Consider the following 21,695-nt stretch of genomic DNA (forward strand, 5'->3'; position numbering starts at 1 on the left):
CTATGTTATATATTAGGTTGTTTACATCATTATTTTACTTCAGCAAAGGTTCTGATTTAACATACTGCATATTACATAAAGTGACAAATGTGGTTTAAAAAAGAAAGGAAAGAACAACTACTTATGGAAATCGAAGGATTTATGGAGTTGGCTAACGCAAAGAACCGAGTGAAAACGCAACCGTTTTTTTTTTTAGTAAAGAAATACATTTCAGTGCAGTTTGTTTAACTTCCCACTTTTTGCTGAAAACTTTATGAATCAAATTTACTTGCCAGCGTTCACTTTGTAGCCTAATTTACGAATCAAATCATATATAACAATAAATAACTATAAAACAGTAACACACACATATATATATATATATTATATATATATAATATATATATAGATATATATATATATATATATATATATATATATATATATATATATATATATGTGTGTGTGTGTGTTACTGTTTTATAGTTATTTATTGTTATATATGATTTGATTCGTAAATTAGGCTACAAAGTGAAACGCTGGCAAGTCCAATTTATTCATAAGGTTTTCAGCAAAAAGTGGGAAGTTAAAACAAACTGCACTGAAATGTATTTCTTTACTAAAAAAAAACGGTTGCTTTTCACTCGGTTCTTTGCGTTAGCCAACTCCATAAATCCTTCGATTTCCATAGGTAGTTTGTTCTTTCCTTTCTTTTTTAAACCACATTTGTCACTTTATGTAATATGCAGTATATATAATATATATATATATATATATATATATATATATATATATAATATATATATATATATATGGAATGTAATCAATCATCTTCAAGACTGAACACCGTGCACGTATCTCGTTCGATTCTAAATTTTACTATCATTAAAGTTACGTCATGTTTCAAAAGATATGAAGCAACTGAATTTCGGAAAGGGGAAAATCTAACTCTGAAAAGGTTTAATTAGTAGACCCAACTCATATACTGGTAAAAATTAAGTATAATATAACCAAGGTGACTATTTCATCTATTTAGTGTAGCAAAATAACATTGCTTGGTAACACGTACTACACCTCCCGGTGCGGAGTTAGTTTCTCGGCGATGTGCGGACTTCGCGGCAACCCTGCTCGCCAATCATATTCACACTCCGGATCGTATGGACAAGAATAGTCTCACTTATGCACTGAAAAATAAAAAAAGGTGGAAACCTACGAAAATACTTGTTTGGTGCGACCCTGAACGTAATTCCGCATGCAAAAATTTGCACAATCGAGAAATTCCATGAAATTATTAACTAACAAGCTGGAAAATATACTTCCTTGATTCTTGAAATAGGCCTAACCACGTAACCAACGCTAAACGCGCACATAACTTTACGTTTGATTTCGTTTTTTTTTTTTTTTTTTTTTTTACACCAACTTGTCTTATTTATATTTAATGTAATCAGATGCTAAACTTCTCTGTGCTTTATCAAAAGAAATCATAATAACATTCGATATAACGCTATAAAAGTAGAAAGTTAATTTACAAATATTAGGCCAATGCTTATGCACACGGTTCCTGCTGCCACTATATGGTGAACACTTCATATCACACTTTGGAAGCCGCAGATGTTTCTTTGGGGAAATTCTTTTTTTTTTCTATTAATAAACAATTACTGAACTAACATTGATCATTCACTGGGGAAATACTTTGTGCGCTTATACAGTTAATCACTGATACGTATTATCACATAAATAGGATGACAATAATTGGAATAAAATATACTAACTGGCGACCCCACGAGACTTTCTAAAGAAGTACGATCAATTCTGAAATCTGTCGCTTCACTTCTGGAACTTACTGTACATTTTTGTTTGAACTATTAAATTAAGCAGTGAAATGTTAAAATATACAGTTATAACCTTTTTAGATTATGGGGTATTTGGTATATGGCAGTTACCTATAAGCCAGTTTTAAGGAATTTTGCATTTATGCAGCAGGTTCCGGAACCTTATACCGCGTAAAAGTGGGGAACACTGTGTGTGTGTGTGGGGGGGGGGGGGGGGGGGGGGAGGGGGGGGGGGGGGGGTGGGGGGGGGGGGGGGGGACGCAGGAACACATACTTGAAAATATCCTTAAATCCACAGTAGAAAGGAAAGTGAAACAGGGACTTGGAACAAGCACTTTCGTAGTTTATTCTACATTTTCAAGTCCATACCAAATATAAAAGAAATTGACAGGCATTTATATACAAAAACAGAAAGAGGGGCCCGGGGTTACTGTTTATTAATCTGGGCGGCATGTTCTTCAAGCAAAAGAGATCAGGAAAGAGGATCAAGGTATAATCCTGGGTGGAGATTTAACTTTCTAGTTGATGTCCCTTCGATAAAGATGGTCTCCAGCAGGCTCCTTTTTCAGTAATCTTTGACCCTGCAGATAATCAAGGAATTATGCCGGTTAATAGCATGGCCTGTCTTGAGCCAATAATCCACAATGCCATTATTAGTTAATCCTCTTGAAATGGCATATTTATGCCATTTCAAGAGGATTAACTAATAATGGCATTTCATACTCACTTGAGTATTATCCCTATAAAGGTCACCTTTGTCCTCCATTCTAAATTGTTTGGTGCTTGTGTATCGGCCTAATAACCATTTGCCTGTTAATAAAAAAACACGCAACACAAAGGCAGTCTTGCAGCCATGAAGACAACTTGCTATGCTTGCCACAGGTGAAACAGCAATCACATTTAACCTGACTTTGCCTATGAATGATCGGCTGCCCTCGCCCCGTTGTCAGTGGTTTATTTCTATGCAAGGTTACCAGGTATATTGGGCCAAAATATCTAAAATGTTCTCATTTTCATATCAACATGATTGCATTTCACCAATTCCAAAGATTTTGTGTAACTGATGGTGAAGGGGTAAATAGAAATTGCATTATAATTGTTATGTATTCCTACAGTCAACATAAAATTGCACAATGAAAGTAATATTGTCATGTACATTTACCAAATACCTTTGCAATAATATTCTCATATGTATATATACCAAATTCTTATTCACTACCCATGGTGTGCAAGAGGGTCAAATATTTGCGCTTCAATTAGTTTACCATACTATGTACTGGGACATGATTCCGGTGGAGGCATGGAAAGCATTAGGAGATGAAGGAGTGGATATACTGTACGATCTTATGATAAAGATCCTTGAACAGGAAAAGATACCAAATGAGTGGCATGGGAGTATATTGATCCCAATTTTTAAAGGGAAAGGCGATGTCCAAGAGTGTGGTAATTATAGGGGCATTAAATTGATGTCCCACACTTTGAAGATACTGGAAAGGATGATAGATGCTAGACTGAAAGAAGAAGTACAAATAGGTAAAGAGCAGATGGTATTTATGAAGGGAAGGGGAACAACAGATGGTATATTTTGTCTGAGGCAAATAATGGAGAAATTCGGGGAAAGACAAAGGTGGGACCTAATATGGTATTCATTGACCTTGAAAAGGCTTATGACCGAGTCCCAAGACAAGAGGTATGGAGGAGTCTGAGGGAGAAGATGGTGCCAGAGAAGTATGTGCGATTGATACAAGATATGTACCAGAACGTATTTACCAGAGTGAGGAGCAGTGTTGGGGAGACAGAAGGTTTTGCGGTGAGAGTAAGATTACACCAGGGGTCAGCTCTGAGCCCATTTATCTTCAACATAGTGATGGATGTTATAATACAGGAAGGAAGGGAGACAGTACCATGGAACATATTGTATGCGGATGATATTGTTCTGTGTGCAGAGAGCAGGGAAGATCTGGAAGTGAAATTGGAAAGATGGAGACAAGTACTGGAGGACAGAGGAATGAGAATAAGTATCGATTAAGACAGAATATATGTACCACCACTGAGGGGGATGATAGAGAAAGTATTCAGCTTGGTGGAGAGCAAATAAGGAGAGTTGATAAGTTTAAGTATTTGGGATCTTTAGTTAACGCTGGAGGAAGTATGGAAGAAGAAATAAAATAAAATATCGGGTACAGGCAGGCTGGAACAACTGGAGAGCGGCCTCTGGAGTTCTTTGTGACAAAAGAGTGCCGCTTAGGTTAAAAGGAAAATTTCACAAGACAGTGGTAAGAACAGCAATGCTGTATGGTACGGAAACAGCAAGCATGAGAAAAACAGAGCAGAAGAAGATGGATGTGGCAGAAATGAGAATGCTTAGGTGGATGTCTGGGGTGACAAGAGAGGATAGGATCAGAAATGGCTACATAAGGGGGTCGACTAAGGTGGTGGAAGTATTAAAGAAAGTTCAGGAGGGGAGGCTGAGATGGTATGGACACCTGTTGAGGAGAGATGAGGACCACACTGGGAGACATACTATGGGGGTGGAGGTGCAAGAAAGAAGAAGAAGAGGGAGACCAAGAAAGAGATGGAAGGACTGTGTGAGAGGAGACTTACATAAGAAGGGAATTGATGAGGCAGAAGCGCAGGATAGAAATAGATGGAAACGGCTCATCCGAAACGGCGACCCCATATAAAAATGGGAACAAGATGGGAAGAAGAAGAAGAACTATGTACTGGGAACCCTGCTATTATGTCTGATGCCATAGTTTACGTCACAACTAGCCTCTCTCTGGGTGCTTATTAAATTTAGCTAAGTTTCCCTTTAAATAACTTTGATTTACTCTGATAAGTGCCTTAATTACCAACATTATACATCATTGCATATTTTTGCCACTTAGGCCGTGGCTTCAAATAACTATTTCCAAAATACGATCCATACCCGATGCTTTGGAAAGATTGTCAACAAAAATCGATGAGAGACAGCCCTGAAATACATAGTAGTTATAAATAGTATGAAAAATACAGTAATTAGTGAATAAATAGTGTCGCAATAAAAAAAAGGGGAATCAGTGATCATTATAAATGTTTTACGACTTCAATACTAAAAGAGAAAATAGCTAATTAGGTATACAGTAGAGCCATAACTTGATTAGTTTATTAAACGTTCTGTAAGACAGAATTATTTGATTTATATTAAAGATTTATCCAATTTGTATCAAATGTTTTTTTTTATATTTTGCTGTTTACATGATTAATATAAATATTCTAAAATGAGTAAATCATTGTCATAAGCAGTTTAGGGGGCATATATACCTAGGAGTAACAGTTGTAAAAGGATACTAATCTAAGATATTTTAGGAGGTTTTGGGTTGTATTTTTGCTTGAAATTATATTAAATTGTTTGATATGATAATTGAAGGAGTATTTATGTGAGAACTATCAAATTAAGCAGTGAAATGTTAAAAGACAGTTATAAGCATTTTAGTTTAAGGGATACTGGATATTTGGCAGTTATAAGCATTTTTAGAGGGGATTTTTGCATTTTTGTGGATTTTGCATTTCCGCGGTAGGTTCTAGAACCTATTAGCATGTAAGAGCGGGGGAGAACTGCACACACACACACACATACAACAAAAAGAATAAAATGCCACCATGACGGTAGAATGAAAGCACAGCAAAAACAGTCTGGCAGAGCAGGAGTGAAAACAACTGTCTAGACGACGGCTGAAAGCAAATTAGAATGTTTACATCTGGTTGGGAGGAACTTACAACTACCGGACCAGTAGTTAACTACCGAACCATCTTGTTTGAAAGTTCAGCGGCCATGTCCAGGCTTCACCTTAAGTAATTCCTATCATAAAGGACCGAGGGTTTGTATATTGTATTGGAACAATCTCAGTTTAGACTAATCCCTATCATAAAAGACCAAGGGTTTGTATATTGTATTGGAACAATCCCAGTTTAGACATGTACACAATATATTAAAATTTCAGGTTTCCTTTGGTAAAATAACAACTTGAGGCGATGAGTTTTTATTAAAATAATAAATATTTTGTTTCATAATGTACAGTAATATCTGAACCATAAAATTAAATATTTTGCAATTCCATGAAGATGCATTACCTCAAAATATTATGACTTCCAAACATGGAAAAATTCACTGACCAATCTATTAACGTTGATAGTGAAGTGTTTGCAAATTATTTAAAGAAACAGCATAAAAAATATAGTGATTGGCTATCCATGCTTTTGAGATCCATTACAGATGACCACATGGAATCAAGGGCTTCAACATCAAGAGGTCGACTTACAGCTGTCTCTTTCAAAGCAGCTTCATATACAGTGGTCCCCCCGTATTCGTTGGGGATGCGTACCAGACCCCCCGTGAATATTGAAACCCCTATAAAAACACTGAAAACAGCCTATTTTGTTAGTTGAAACTCAAGAAAAACCCACTAAAAATGTTTATACTTGGCTTTTTAATAGTTTTATCACAAAAAGAGCATTTTATGATGAAATTGATAAAAAAAAACAAGATTTTGTCAATATTTCTCATAGAAAAATACCGCGAATAAGCTAATTTTCCGCGAATAATGCGGGGAAACATTCCCGATAGAAATCCGCGAATGTGTGAGTCCGCGAATCTGGAGAACGCGAATATGGGGGTCCACTGTAAAACTAAAAGAGGAAGCGAGCAGAGTTAACGACAGCATCACCAGATAGACTGTGTTTTGCAACTTTCAGTGTATTTCAAAGGAAAATAACAGTGTTACATCAAAAGAGCTGAACAACTTAGCGGCATCACCAAAGAAAACATTATCCAGATAAAGCAACATCCCTAAGGATGGATTCTTCTCTAACAAAAAATATGTATCAAAATAGGAAGTGAAGCAATAAAGAGAAAATGTGAATTGTATCCGCCCTTTTACATATTAGAAATGCCAAAAAGTTATGCTGTCCTTGCCCAGAAAATTGGAAAATGACAAATCTTGAGATTTGTACACAATGAGCCATGGAGTATTCCTACATTTACAAAGGGTGTTTTGATATTAAAGATAAGATTTGATGGTATAACATATAAAATGCAAAACATAACCTCCTTAGCAGACGTAATTAAGAAGAGCCATTTTAACAAAATTTAACTGCTTCTTGAATAAAATAACTAAAATTAAGTGAGAAAAGACTTTTGTCCCAGAAATAGATATTTTGTCCCAAGGAGCTATGAAAGCACCAACGGGAAATAAAACACAGGCTTGAAGGCTATGGTATAGGAAGTAATTACAATGTCCCTAAATAAAGGTATAGTACTAGGGAAAAAATTCAGATTACTCTCAATGCAAAATTTTTTTACAAATTTATTTCACTGGTTTATTGGATATAGCAGTGCCCTATCACTGAATCCCATAGGGCTTGAATATGAGCAACCTAATCTGTTTTCATTTGCTCCAGTCTGGTGGCAGAATTGTTGAACCAAAGGGCCCTAAAAATAAAAGAAAATCAACATTCAGACATGGTTTTCCTGTGGATGGGGGTGTCATGGACTTGTGACTACATCACCACTAGAAGATGGTTGTCCTTAATGCCAGACATAATCAGGATTCCAAGGAAGGCCTTCAACTCCAGGAGATCAAGATCCCAAAAGGTGTTGCTGATCTCGTCCTCGAACTTCTTGGGCTAAAACTTCATCTTGTCGTTTGTATGTGCACAAATGGCAATCAACATAGCGTTATCCAGGAAGAGGGACGGGACTTCAGCAGGAATCTTGGCACCATTTGTGATAACTGTGGGAGTACTTTCTTCTACACCAGTCTTCAGAATCTTTGGCAGTGCTGAGTTCAGGTCCCTGTGCCACAAAGTTTTATCCTAGGCCCACACTGCTTCCAAGTCAAGTTTCTTGATAAGGAGTCCTACTGAAGGAAGCAGCTGTTTTCCCTCCTCTTCCAACAAAGTAATTCTGATGGGGTGAGATAAAGGTCTTCACCCTCAGGAAACTTGGAAGACTTGGGATGAGGGAACAGCAGGTACATGTCTGCACACCTACTCTCCACTGAAGCACTCATAAACCTGTTAGTTTAGCTTTTACCACCTGCTGTGGATCTACAACTGGCAATGTTAAAAATTACATGTCAGGATATTATGAGAAATTATATCATAACGATTATTACAGAGGTTTCATAAGCAAATGATTCATGATAAGAGATGAAGAATGGTGTACATTTCAGTCGGGGTCCTCTGGGGATCAGAAGAGTTGAAAGAACCAGACCTACATGGATGAGAAAAATGAAATAAGAGACTGGAGATGAACACAGATTTATGGAAGCAAAAGCAAAGGAAAGACATGGTGGCCAAAATTCAGTGGCACTTTGCATCACACAATGGTGCAGGTGATAATGGTGGTAAACCTTTTCCATAAAACAGTTCTAGAATCTCTTGTTTTTATTGAAAATGGTCCCAAATACATAAAAGTTAATGAGGCATACTTGCACAAGGAAGTGAATTATAGGGGCATAAGTATGTAAGAGAATTTTGCCTCTGGAATTGGACTCTTTCCAAAGTTTGTTGTTTGTAGTTTGCACTGTTGTTCTAGTAATGATTACATTTTTTATCTTTCCCAAGTCTGTGAAAGGGAGTGTTGGAGTCAGGAAAGGCATCTACCTGTTAACCATCTGCTAAAAGATATTATGCTATGAGATTGTTCAATAAGTGTAAGAACTGCTGAGACATCACCAAGTAGTGACCTGCAGCTCAACTGCCACAACTGTGGCCTTGCAAGGGCTACCAGATCAAGCTCACCTCTCAAGATTTGGAACATTAAATGTAGGAAGAATGAATAGATCATGCACAATGAACAAAGATGTAAAGGAGAAAGATTGTTACTAGATGAATTTTAATAAGGAAATGGAATAGACTGAAGCACATGAAAGAGTTATCATTGGAGGGGATCTAAATGAGCACATTGGATGAAGCAATGATGCCAGAAGTTGCATCCTTAGAAAACATGCCTATGATGACCAAAATACAAAAGGTGAAATGATAATTGACTAACTAATACCAGACCCTTAAGTATTAAGTAATATGAAATGAATATGGAAGCCAAAAAAGTTAAGTAAACTCCCATGTATCTGGTATTTAAACAACAGGAACTCTCAAGCAACCAGCACATTTTCTTCTGACTACTGTACCACCAAATTGAGATTTATCAAAAGAAAGTGAAAGTAAAAAGAGAATGCTTGTTTCTAATAAAAAATGCTAAAATCATAAGGCTATTGCCTATCCAGAACAATGTTTTTCATTATTCTGTTAAGTGGGCAAAAAGACCTACTGTATGTCCTAACTGCCAATCAGCCAATTCTTTCAGCCTAGCCCTGTGTATGTGTGTAAACTACTCTGTGATCCGCAGTATGTGGTCCTCCCCATCTCACTCCCCTCCACTTCCCATGCCTCCATTGGATAACTGACGGTGACACTGAATCTAACAAAATGAATAACAAAATGAATAAAAAAAAGCATACTGAAAGTTAACTGTTAAACACCGAAGCGGTATTTTAAAAATTGTCTCCTGTATGCCGGCGGCATTCGCGTGTGAGCGATGAAGCGAAAATTTTTTTTTTTTCAAAGAATCACAGCATGCTTAGTTTTCAAGATTAAGAGTTCGTTTTTGGCTCCTTTTTTTGTTATTGCCTGAAGTTTAGTATGCGACCATCAGAAATGAAAAAAATATCATTATCATTTGAATATATGAAAGAGCAAAAAAAAAAATTCATATATAATTGTATACAAATCGCACTGAGCAAAACGGTTAAAGCTACCGAGTTAATTTTTTTCGTTGTATTGTACACTAAATTGTAATCATTTCAGTATATAACACATTGTAAAACGATCAAGGCAACTCAGAGAAAATATTATCACAAAATGATGCATGAATTCGTAATGCGCGTACGTAAAAAAAAGCTGTCTTCAAAAATTCACCATAAATCAAAATATTGTGCTAGAGACTTCCCGTTTGTTGCAAAATGAAGGTAATTGATTGAATATTACTAGACTGTAACTGTTGTAGCTTACAATTGCAGTTTTCGACCATTTCGGTTGAGTTAAAGTTGACCAAAGGACGAATTTTTTGTATTTATCGTTATTTATATGAAAATATTTCAAAACTGATAAAAGCTACAACCATGGGTTGTTTTTTGTTGTATTCTACATGAAATTGCACATATTTTCCAATATAAAACTTTATGTAACGGCTAATTTAAAATGGTGCAAACATTACGACAATCGGACGAAAAAATGTATTATATTTTCGACAGTTACCACGCGGACGCAAGGAAAAAGTTTATTTCATAAATTCACCATAAATCAAAATATTGTGCTAGAGACTTCCAATTTGTTGAAAAATAAAGGTAAATGATTGAATATTACTAGAATGTAATAGTTTTAGCTTAAAATTGCGTTTTTTTACCATTTGGGTCGAGTTAAAGTTGACCGAAAGTTGAAATTTTGGCACTTATCGTTATTTATATGAAAATATTTCAAAACTGATAAAAGCTACAACATGGGTTGTTTTTAATTGCATTCTACATGAAATTGTGCACATTTTCATATATAAAACTTTATATAACGGCTAATTTAAAATGGTGCAAATGTCACGACAATCGGACGAAAAAATTTCTGATTTTTTTCGAAAGTGTTACCGCGCGGACGTAAGGAAAATGTTTTTTTTTTTAAATAAATTCACCATAAATCGAAATATTGTGCTAGAGACTTCCAAATTGTTGCAAAATAAAGGTAAATAATTGAATATTACTAGAATGGAAGAGTTTTAGTTTACAATAGCGTTTTTTGACCATTTTGGTCGAGTCAAATTTGACCGAAGGTTGATATTTTGGCACTTATTGTTATTTATATGAAAATATTTCAAAACTGATAAAAGCTATAACCATGGGTTGTTTTTTGTTGTATTCTACATGAAATTGCGCAAATTTCCATTACATAATACTTTATGTAACAGCTAATTTAAAATGGTGCAAACATTATGACAATCGGACGAAAAAATTTATGATTTTTTTCGGGAGAGATACCACACGGAGGTAAGGAAAAAGTTTTTTTCATAAATTCACCATAAATCGAAATATTGTGATAGAGACTTCCAATTTGTTGCAAAATGAAGGTAAATGATTGAATATTACTAGAATATAAGAGTTTTAGCTAACAATTGCATTTTTCGACCATTTCGGTGAGTCAAAGTTGACCAAAGGTTGAAATTTTAGCACTTATCGTTATTTATATGAAAATATTTCAAAAGTGATAAAAGCTACAACCATGAGTTGTTTTTGGTTGTATCCTAAATGAAATTGTGCAAATTTTCATATATAATACTCCATGTAACGGCTAATATAAAATGGTGCAAAAATTATGTCAAAGTTACGAAATAATTTCTGAGATGTGTCGCTGATGCTTTTTAGTGCGGGAAGAAAGAAATTCGCGCTTGCGCGCCTGGGCAACGATTGTAACAAAACAACGCCTTGATCCGTGAGCTCCCAGCATCCCCCAAGGCGCATGATTCAAAAGTTTTCCCCTAGTAGGCCTATAACTATTTTTCCACGAATTTTAAAAAAACTTTTTTTATATCGACGTACCATATGTTAAATCGGCACCCGACAGACAATTTTTATCGATGTTTAATACGTCCAATCAGCGTTAAAGGGTTAAGTAACAGAAATCTAAAAGTTTGTCTAATTTTAATTAGTTATGTAAATGACTGTTATCTGAGGAGATGTGTAAGCCTAGCTTGCCTGTGCATAAACACATGTAGTACACCTCATGGTAAGGTAAACTACTATATACTTTCTGTACACCCCAAACCCCTCTTTCTTTACTGACAAACATTTACTGCAGTACATTGTTGTACTTACTAAAGTAATGGTGAGTCACAAATATTTTTCAGTCTGCACATTTGTGCCTGTATACACTTCCACATACTCATTGCGTTATGGTAGAGTATGCACTTCCTTTTGTTCCCTCTCTCTCTCTCAAATATCTTTTTCTTGTTGTCTTATGTCAATGTGTATGTGCATGATGCATGTGTTTAAGCAGCCTTCAAACTACTGTCAGTGTTAGATGAGCACAGGATAATGTTCATTTCAAGAACATATAAATTATTGAAAAATAAAAATGTCAAAAGCAAGTGTTGGATATTTCCCTCCTACACCAGGACATTTCATTTGAGGCTTACGAGAACTTTTAGCTAGGTTTTGGAATTGCATTTTAAAAACCAAATCACGAAAACACGGGCAAAGGTAAAAATCCAGCTTTAGGGAGGAGAGAGTGAAAGAGACATCCTCTCTGAAAGGCAGTAGAAGAAAAACTTGTATGTCATGCGGTTGAAGTTGGGTCGTTGGCCTCCCTCTACCTTATCTCCATGGCAGATTACAGATGCCACCAACTCCTTGCATAAACAATTCTTATTGTTTTTTTTTTACTGTTTTCCAGCTGGCAGCAGAAGATTTATTCTAAGGCTAAGACCCAGGTTTGTTTTGCATATGAACAATAACGTTTTGCCTTCTTGAATAGAAAACAACAGACAAAACTGTAAATTTATAGCAAAGTGAACACTCATTGAGCAAATAAATTTGCTTGCAAATTCAGAACAAATTATGGATATAAAAAATACCTAAAAATTCTTTATGATTAAGAAATTATTATAGAAAAATAGCATACAAATTTAAAATTTTTAAATAACCACTTTATTCAAATACTTCAAAAATTTTTGGCAAAATTATTAATGATCATTACCTTTTTAACTACATATTAGTGTATCCATTTCTTAGCAAATAAAGTGTCATTAGTTCCAGTTTGACTTTTATTATTAAAATTTGTACACATTTACTTGTTAGTAAAAAACTTTGGCATCATATCTCTACCATCACTATACGGTATTATAAATAAACAAAGTGCACACTAAATAAATCTTGACATGGAAATGTTCATTTGCAGAAGATGAATGATAGCAAGTAATTTCATGACATTTTCAACTTGTACTAAATCATTATGATTATTAAGGCTGCTGCTTCCAAGTAATGTTGCCTCAGAAGACATCATCTGTTGAGATGTAGAGGGGGTCACCACTTTGGTCCGAGGTGATGAGGAGTATCTCGTCTGCATCTGAAGAGTTACAGCTGTCTGATGAATGTGGGGCATTGGGATGACTCTGAAAGGGAGTCAGTTACAGTAAGTCATTGCCACAACATTTTGTGTTTTTTCACAGGGCTTCATTTATAGTAAACAAGAACTGTTTAAAACCTATTACGTAATCTGTTAAGTACTTAACACAAGGAACCAAACAAGAAAGGGTTGGATTTACTGCAAAATGTTTTCCAATGGAATTTTCCAAAAATGAAAAGAAGCAATCCTCCATAACCTATCCCAAAACCTCCTCTGAAAAACATATGACTCACTCACATTTTGTAAATGTCCAAATTACTCACCAGTCTATTTTGTTTGCTGTGAGTCTTGACATGTTTTGAAAGATGATCAGTTCGATGAAAACCCCTTTGACAGACTGGACAGTGGAACTTCTTCTCTCTTGAATGAGTCCGCTCATGACGCTGAAAAATTAGGCAGTTGGTTGTAAATGATTAAATTGGTTGAAACAAGGTAGTGATGCTAACTTATTGACTGTCAAAACTATCTTGTTGTAGACATCTATCTAATGTACCATCATCCAGTGGTAACTTTATTCCAAAGACAATTTAGTTTGAGAAAATTCAGTTATCTCTGAGATCTTTTAATTCAGTTATCTCTGAGATCTTTAAGTGGGAACAGCTGATTGTAAACTGGCTAGAATAAGAGCATTCAGAGCCTAATTAAATTTAAACGGTAAAAGTTCATGGTATTGAATAATTTGCAGAGCCCATACCTTCTTGTGCTGTTTTCTGTTCTCTTTTCATTTCTTAAGAATCACACCAATAACAAAACTACATCATGAACACTGCAATAAGAGCCAAAGGATTTTAATTTCTGGGCTCAGCCTGTGTCGCTCCGTGAAAATAGGTTCCTTTGATACTATTTCTAGGTATAAATATTGCTATTCATACCAGAGAAAAAGAGAAACAATAGTGCCAAGATAAATGGCTTGCTCACCTTTTAATAAAAGTTGTCGGTACAGATAAAGAGCGAGTGGATACCACTACCAGAGGTCCCCTGCCATTTAGCTTCTTCCTCCGCCAAAACCTCAACTACAGAGGAGCCAAACTAAAGCCCAGCTACCCTCTACTACTTCAGTGAGCGAGGCGCCTCTGACGACATTCCTTTTGATAGCATCGTCGCTGACACACGCTTCTTTCTTTTGTGCTGTGTTTTTTGCTTCGTTATTTTGGATTTATCTTTCAAGATGGCTCAAGCTTCTGCATCCCCCCCCCCCCGATACTCACCATTCTCTCCGCTCCGGCGGTTTCAGTTCCGGCCATCACCGGACCTGACTTTGAGAATGGGATAGCCATATAGGCCTCGGCCTTATGGTGGAATACATCCACGGTACTCCTGTACAGCTGGTATTCCTTTTATCCTATCATAGTATACAGACACAACCATCTTGTATAGGGTCTGGAGTTCCACTCACTCCATGGGTATCAGTTTCACAGTCACGCTACTGCTCTCTGAGTTTTGCATGTTACTGGTGGCACGGGTATACCTTCAGCTACGTTCTGACAGCCTTACTCTGGCCCCACGGCGGAGTTGACCTAGAAGCCTTCTCCCCTCTCTATACGTGACAGCAAAAATTTTTACCTTTCAGAACTCGGAGCTATGTGTGACAGTGCGGCAGTTACCTTAGTACAATGACCCTTTATGCTATAACCATATGCAGTTTCATGTACCGATGTATTACTGTGCTTGCTCACCGGAACCACTCTGGCGCTAGCTATACTCTTGTGTAATATAGATACGTGTTACTACATGTGTATATATTATATATATATGCCTTATTCGTGGGCGCCACTCCGGCGCCTACTGATACTTATACTTTTTAGATCTAGAACCTCCCCGGAGGTTGTCAACAATACTCATGTATCCTTTGACTTACAGGTCATTTGTTGTCAAGAAACCGGCTGCAATGCAGTCCTACAGGACCCGTGCGGACATGAGGTCTGCCGCTCCCACGCCGGGTGCGCCGTACGAGTGGAGGACTACCTAGTGTGGCACCACGAAGGCTGCCTCCCGTGCTACGCCTTGGTTGATGAAGCCTCCACTGAAGTAAGTCTCATTGCTCCGCCACTAATGACACATTGGGTCCATTCATATTATTATTTTTGCTCATCTATGTGCATATTTATATTTGGAATTGTTCTAATACATATACGACCCCAGTCGTTTTGCCTCAATTGCTAACTCTAACCCTTCTTACAGGGCTTGGAAGCGACGAGGACAGCAGCACTGGTCTCCCTGAAGGCCTGGGTTGGAGGTTTTGGGAGGAATTCTCCCAAAGGACGTCCGTATATCCTGGTCCAGGACATGGCGGACCTGATTTTTCCAGGAGCCAAGAAGGGGTCAGTTGTGGACCCCCAAGTTGCTGCCCCCCTCATCGCGGATATCCAGGCCATGGTTTCGCTCCCGGCAGAAGGGGATATTGCTGAGGACGTCGCAGGAGACGTTGCGGCCCTCAATTTAGACCTAGAGCCCATGACTGTGGACGTCATGGGCAACGGTAAGGGTGTAGTTGAGGCAGGTTCTGTAGGGGCTCAAGGGCTTTCCTTGAGTCCTTCTCCTTCTCCTTCCCCTGTTCCTTCCACTTCTACCTCTTTCCGGGGCTTCACGGAGAAGCAAAGGTCGGTTCGACCCAAAACTTCCTCCGTGATCCCCAAAGTAAAGTACTCTACAGGCTTTAAGCCTGTGTCGAAGTCCTTGCCGAAGAAGTCGGCCCCTTCCTCTATCCCTAAGCCCTCGGTTCACCATCCCGGGGCGGATAAGACGAAGGTAGCGTCTTCTTCGTCTTCGAAATCCCCTAAACACAGGTCTCGGAAGGAGAAGGCTCAGGCCCCCTCCTTCGACCCCGAAGCTTTCTCCTCCAACATTCTGGAGAAGGTGGGAGACATTGTCGGGAACCTGGTGAACGCTAGGTTCCAGGAAATGTTCTCCCAGCTGTCAAGCTCGGTTGAGGCCTCGGGTTAGTCGACCCAATCCCTGGCGGAGAGGATGACAGCCCAAGAGAATGCTATGACGGGCATTCGGGACTCGATTACGGCAGGACATTCGCAGTCCAGTCAAGTAGTTTTACCTTCCGTCATGCCGGACTCGTCAAAACCCCCTACCTTCAAGCCTAACAACCCTTGGAGGATCGCAGCATACACTCCCTTTGTGGAAGGTATGCTCTCAATCGAAGGCATTGGAACTCGGAGGCTTGAGGACTTCGAGTTCTACCCCAAGGACCTTCAACCTCCATTTATGGGCTACGTCCGGCTAACAGACGCAGCCATGATGAGAGAGGATAAAGTCCCGAAGGAGACTGTTATCCTCCCTCGTGAACAGGCGCAGCAGGCTTGGCTAAGGAGTTTGGATGAGTGGGAGTGCGAGAACACTCGCCTCACCGCCTTCAAAAGCCCTTTCACCATCTTCACCACGGTGGAAGGCACTCCGCTCCCACTTACCTTTAAGGTAGTGGAAGCAACTTACCAGGCAGCTCTGAAGGATGAGCCTATGCCCCAGCTCCAGGAAACAGAGCCGACCTCTCTTCTGATCCCCGGATCAGAGAACTACTTTGAAGGTGCACCACCCACCTTCACTGTAGGAAAGTTAAAACCAGACTGCGCCACAATGCTATTCAGCGAGAGGCTCCCCAGACTGTACGAGTTGTTAATCCAGATGGAGTATGACGCCCGGACTAGACTTAGTAGGTCGCTTACCTCCTTGACGATGGCGGAGATGACGGCTCTTGTTTACGAACAAGAGCTGTTGTTTAAAGTCATGGCAAAGTCGCTTCTGCATACAATGCAGTGCGACTTCTACGACTTTGTTGTCGTGAGGAGGAACTGCAGGAAGCATGTTCTGGCGGAGGCCACAATCCACCATGAACCAAATAGGCTTATCGCTTCCTCCATTTGGGGGACAGACCTCTTCCCTGGTCCGGTAGTGGCTGAGGTTCTGCATGAAGCCTCCTAGGTCAATCAGAGCCTGAAGGTCAGGTGGGGTCTTGTGACCAAACGGAAGACTGAATCCTCTGTACCCAACCCCAGATTGAAGAAGACGCCTAGGAAGTTCCAGTCCTTCCAGGCTCCACAACAGGCTCTGGTTCAGGCAGTGCAGGTACCTCAGGTACCACAACACTCCTCGTCAAAAGCACATCCGCAACAACAGTATGTGCTTTTGACACAACCACCCCAACAGCCCCAGCCATCAACCTCCTTCGCTGTCTCGCCGGCCTATAACGTGGCTTTTGAGGCCCAGTCCTTTCAGCCGTTTAATAGTGCCAGAGGCAGTCGGGCCAGGGGTGCCTCTCGCCAAAGAGGATCCAGCAGGGCCACCAACAGGGGCAGAGGTTTCCGGGGAGCACGTGGAGGTCGCCCCTCGGCAAACCAACAGTGAGAGTCCCAAGGTAGGAGGGAGGCTGTACCTCTTCCGCCAACGGTGGGGGTTCAGCCCTTGGGCTCAGAGCATAGTGACCAAAGGTCTGGGTTGGAGCTGGCTAGAAGGCCCTCCTCCACCCAACAATTTCTACCAAAAACCAACAGCGGAATTAATAGAGTATACCCAGGATCTTCTTCTCAAAGGAGTAGTATCAAGGGTCAAGAACTTAAAATTTCAAGGACGCTTGTTCAGCGTGCCAAAGAAAGAGTCAGGAAAACGAAGAATCATCCTAGACTTGTCCCATCTAAACTTATTCATTCCTTGCAACAAGTTCAGGATGATGACCGTTTCGCAGGTACGGACCTTACTTCCCCGTGGGGCCGTCACAACCTCTATAGATCTTACAGATGCCTACTATCATGTTCCAATAGCCAGACACTTCCGCCCGTTCCTAGGCTTCAAGCTAGGAAACAGAGCTTATTCCTTCAAGGTAATGCCATTCGGGCTCAACATCACCCCCAGGATATTTACGAAACTGGCGGAAGCAGTCGTCCAAGAGTTGAGAACTCAAGGAATAATGTTAGTGGCTTATCTGGACGATTGGCTCATATGGGCAAAGACCCCCAAGGAATGCCAGAAGGCAACCGTCAAAGTAATCAAATTCCTGGAACACTTAGGGTTTCAAATAAACAAAACCAAGTCCAGACTAACACCGGAATCTCAATTCCAGTGGTTAGGTCTACAATGGGACTTGGGTTCGCATACTCTGTCAATCCCGCCGTCGAAAAGGAAAGAAATAGCCAAGTCCACAAGGCAATTTCTCAAGCAACGTCAAACCTCTCGGAGGAGCCAGGAGAGGATCTTAGGCTCACTCCAATTTGCCTCAGTCACGGACATTCTTCTAAAAGCCAGACTGAAGGATATAAACAGGGTCTGGTGTTCAAGAGCAAACCGCAGTTCCTGGGACAAGCTAGCCTCTATCCCGGCGATCTTACGGAAACGTCTCCGCCCATGGACGGAGGTAAAGAACCTATCAAGGGCAGTACCCCTTCAATTTCCCCCACCATCATTAGTGATCCATACGGACGCTTCACTAAGCAGGTGGGGAGGGTACTCGCAGTATAAAAAGGTCCAGTGAACCTGGTCCCTACCATTCCGCCAGCTACATATCAATGTACTGGAAGCCATGGCAGTGTTTCTTACTCTGAAAAGGCTTCGTCCACACAAGAAATCTCATGTCAAGCTGGTCCTAGACAGCGCAGTAGTAGTCCACTGCATAAACAGGGGCGGATCCAAATCAAGTCACCTGAATCATGTCCTAATAGCCATATTTTCTCTAGCGGACGGGAACACATGGCACCTGTCAGCCACCCATTTAGCGGGGGTAAGGAACGTGGTAGCAGATGCTCTGTCCCGCTCCGTCCCGCTAGAATCGGAGTGGACCCTCGACAAGGAGTCATTCAAATGGATCTGTCAAAAAGTCCCGGGGCTTCAGGTAGATCTCTTCGCCACAGAGTCGAATCACAGACTCCCTTGCTATGTGGCACCCAACCTGGACCCTCTGGCTTATGCCACGGACGCTATGGCCCTAGATTGGAATGTGTGGGAAAAGATTTATCTGTTTCCCCCAGTGAATCTTCTTCTGAAAGTCCTGAACAAACTCAGGTCGTTCAAAGGCCGTGTGGCTCTAGTAGCTCCCAATTGGCCCAAAAGCAATTGGTTCCCACTACTTCTAGAATTGGGACTCCGGCCCCTACAGATTCCCAATCCCAAACTGACCCAGTTAGTGCAAACAAGGACTGTGTCCGCTTCCTCAAGGATTCAGAAAGCCCTAACTTTATGGATTTCATGAAGTTTGCAGCTCACAGGAACGCTAACATTGATCCCCAAAATATTACATTTTTGGAGTCAGATAAAAGGGAGTCCACCTTACGTCAATATGACTCGGCCGTTAAGAAACTGGCTATGTTTCTTAAGGGCTCAAACACACAGATTATGACCACGAATTTGGCCATATCCTTCTTCAGAACATTGTTCGAGAAAGGTCTTGCAGCAAGCACAATTACTACTACCAAATCGGCTCTTGAAAATATCTTCCAGTTTGGTTTTGGTATAGATCTAACAGATTCTTACTTTTCCTCTATACCGAAAGCTTGTGCTAGACTTAGACCCTCCGAGAGACCTAAGTCAGTTTCTTGGTTTTTGAATGACGTTCTTAAGTTGGCCTCAGAAATAGATAATGAATCATGTGATTATATAGCCTCCTGAGAAAAACTTTATTCTTGCTAAGTTTAGCGTCAGGAGCTAGAATTTCAGAACTGTCGGCTCTTTCGAGGGAACCAGGCTACATTGAATTCCTTCCCTCAGGAGAAGTGCTTCTCTCTCCAGATCGTCAATTTTTGGCCAAAAATGAAGACCCACAAGATAGGTGGGCCCCATGGAAAATCCTACCACTTCCACAGGACAAGTCCCTATGTCCTGTCAACTCCTTAATAAGAGCTTACCTGAGTAGGACGACCTTAAGATCTTCAGGTCCATTATTCATCAGGGAAAAGGGTGGTACAATCTCCTTAAAAGGTATCAGACAACAAATTCTGTACTTTATTAAGCAAGCCAACCCGGAATCCTTTCCACGGGCTCATGATGTGAGGGCAGTTGCCACATCCATCAACTATTTTCAACACATGAATTTTGACGATCTTAAGAAATACACAGGCTGGAAATCTCCGACAGTTTTTAAGCGCCACTACTTGAAGTCCTTAGAAGCCCTTAAATTTTCAGCAGTGGCAGCTGGAAACACAGTTTCCCCTGACACTGCTTAATATACTTACCAACCTTTCTCTGTAGCCTTCTCTTCTACCTGCCTCACTTGCACCCTTGCTTAGCTAGGTCGCCTCTATTGTACATATTGCCTTGGATGTAGTTGTTCATACATTGTTTGCTTTGCATTAGGGCTCAGTTCCCTCGCTTGTTTTGTATAATTGTCAACTTATTTGTTTCTGTAGCGTACATGTTTACCATTAAGTAGCTTTAAGATTGTTAATCTAAGTAGCTTTAAGGGGGTTAAAACGTATGGTTTTACCTTTCATGTACTTTTGCACCATTTTGTATCTTTAAGTTGTACATTATACCAACTAACTTTACTTGTGTTTATTTTACCTGCTATTTCAATGTTTTGTGCAGTCTTCCAAGCTTGGTGGAGCCAATTCTCTGGCACTATTTCACGGAGCGACACAGGCTGAGCCCAGAAAAGGGATTTTGACGAAGGAAAAATCTATTTCTGGGCAAGGACCTATGTCGCCCAGTGAAATCCCACCCTCATATTTTGTATTCCTCACCCTGCTTGGCCCAAGCTTGGGTGCTATCTTCAGGAATGACGTCAGAGGCACTCAGTGTAGTAGTAGAGGGTAGCGAGGCTTTAGTTCGGTTCCTCTGTAGTTGAGGTTTTGGCGGAGGAAGAAGCTAAATGGCAGGGGACCTCTGGTAGTGGTATCCACTCGCTCTTTATCTATACTGACACCTTTTATTAAAAGGTGAGCGAGCCATTTATCTTGGCACTATTGTTTCTCTTTTTCTCTGGTATGAATAGCAATATTTATACCTAGAAATAGTATCAAAGGAACCTATTTTCACTGGGCGACACAGGTCCTTGCCCAGAAATAGATTATTCATCCGTCAAAATCCCTTTATTAGAGAAATGTACATACACTCAGCTCATCACTTCTAGTAAAGCTCTTGTTGCAAGACAGCCAAGAGCAAACATAAGACCGGTCTCCTGAGTGCCATCTTAGATGCGCCCTCAAATGTGACGTCCTTCTATACTGCTTGTTGCAACCAGGAATGTGGCAAATGTACATTTTTTTCTGCTTTCCTCCATCTCTGTCCCCTTCTTGTGGTACCATTTTATAAAGAAATTTTCTTTTTACCCTCTTGGAATCTAGAAAGAAAGAAAAAAAGTTAGAAAAATGTCGTTAGACTTTTCCACATCTCATTGCCATACCCATTTACTACACAGTTTTCGGTTATCAGCTCCCTGCTGAGAACGGAACCTCCACCAATAACCGGGGAGATGCCGTATGTATGTAGTATGTAGCATATATATATACATATATATATATATATATATATATATATATATATATATCTATATAGATATATAGATATATATATATTATATACATAGGTATATATACATATATATATATCATATATATATATATATATACATACATTCTATATATATATATATATATATATATCATATATCATATTATATATATATATTATATATATATATATATATATAATATATATACATACATACACACACACACATATATA

The 21,695-nt window shown here is 39.5% G+C and overlaps 2 protein-coding genes across 2 annotated transcripts in view; both read right to left on the reverse strand.

Moving 5' to 3' along the window:
- LOC135219690 (protein-L-isoaspartate O-methyltransferase domain-containing protein 1-like) overlaps positions 1 to 21,695 on the reverse strand; it is a 221,826-nt gene that overhangs the window by 119,604 nt on the left and 80,527 nt on the right. The gene's annotated exons all lie outside the window — the stretch shown is intronic.
- Positions 5,826 to 21,349, reverse strand: LOC135219689 (transcription factor Sp6-like). The gene is made up of 3 exons (XM_064256648.1): positions 21,062 to 21,349; positions 13,283 to 13,402; positions 5,826 to 13,005 (listed from the first exon to the last, which is right to left on the reverse strand). Exons 1-3 carry the CDS (start codon positions 21,254 to 21,256, stop codon positions 12,883 to 12,885), a joined length of 438 nt encoding a protein of 145 aa, XP_064112718.1. The 5' UTR covers positions 21,257 to 21,349; the 3' UTR covers positions 5,826 to 12,882.

This window comes from Macrobrachium nipponense, chromosome 1, assembly GCF_015104395.2.
Source record: "Macrobrachium nipponense isolate FS-2020 chromosome 1, ASM1510439v2, whole genome shotgun sequence".
NCBI lineage: Eukaryota > Metazoa > Arthropoda > Malacostraca > Decapoda > Palaemonidae > Macrobrachium > Macrobrachium nipponense.

Bases quoted from the DNA above. Each gene is read 5' to 3' on its own strand.
- LOC135219689 (XM_064256648.1), bottom strand. From the start codon at position 21,256: ATGGTACCACAAGAAGGGGACAGAGATGGAGGAAAGCAGAAAAAAATG. The intron at 13,403-21,061 runs GTATGTACATTT...CTAATTTTTCAG, and splicing joins CTAGAAGTGATGAGCTGAGT to CGTCATGAGCGGACTCATTC. The intron at 13,006-13,282 runs GTGAGTAATTTG...ACTCCCTTTCAG, and splicing joins ACAGCAAACAAAATAGACTG to AGTCATCCCAATGCCCCACA.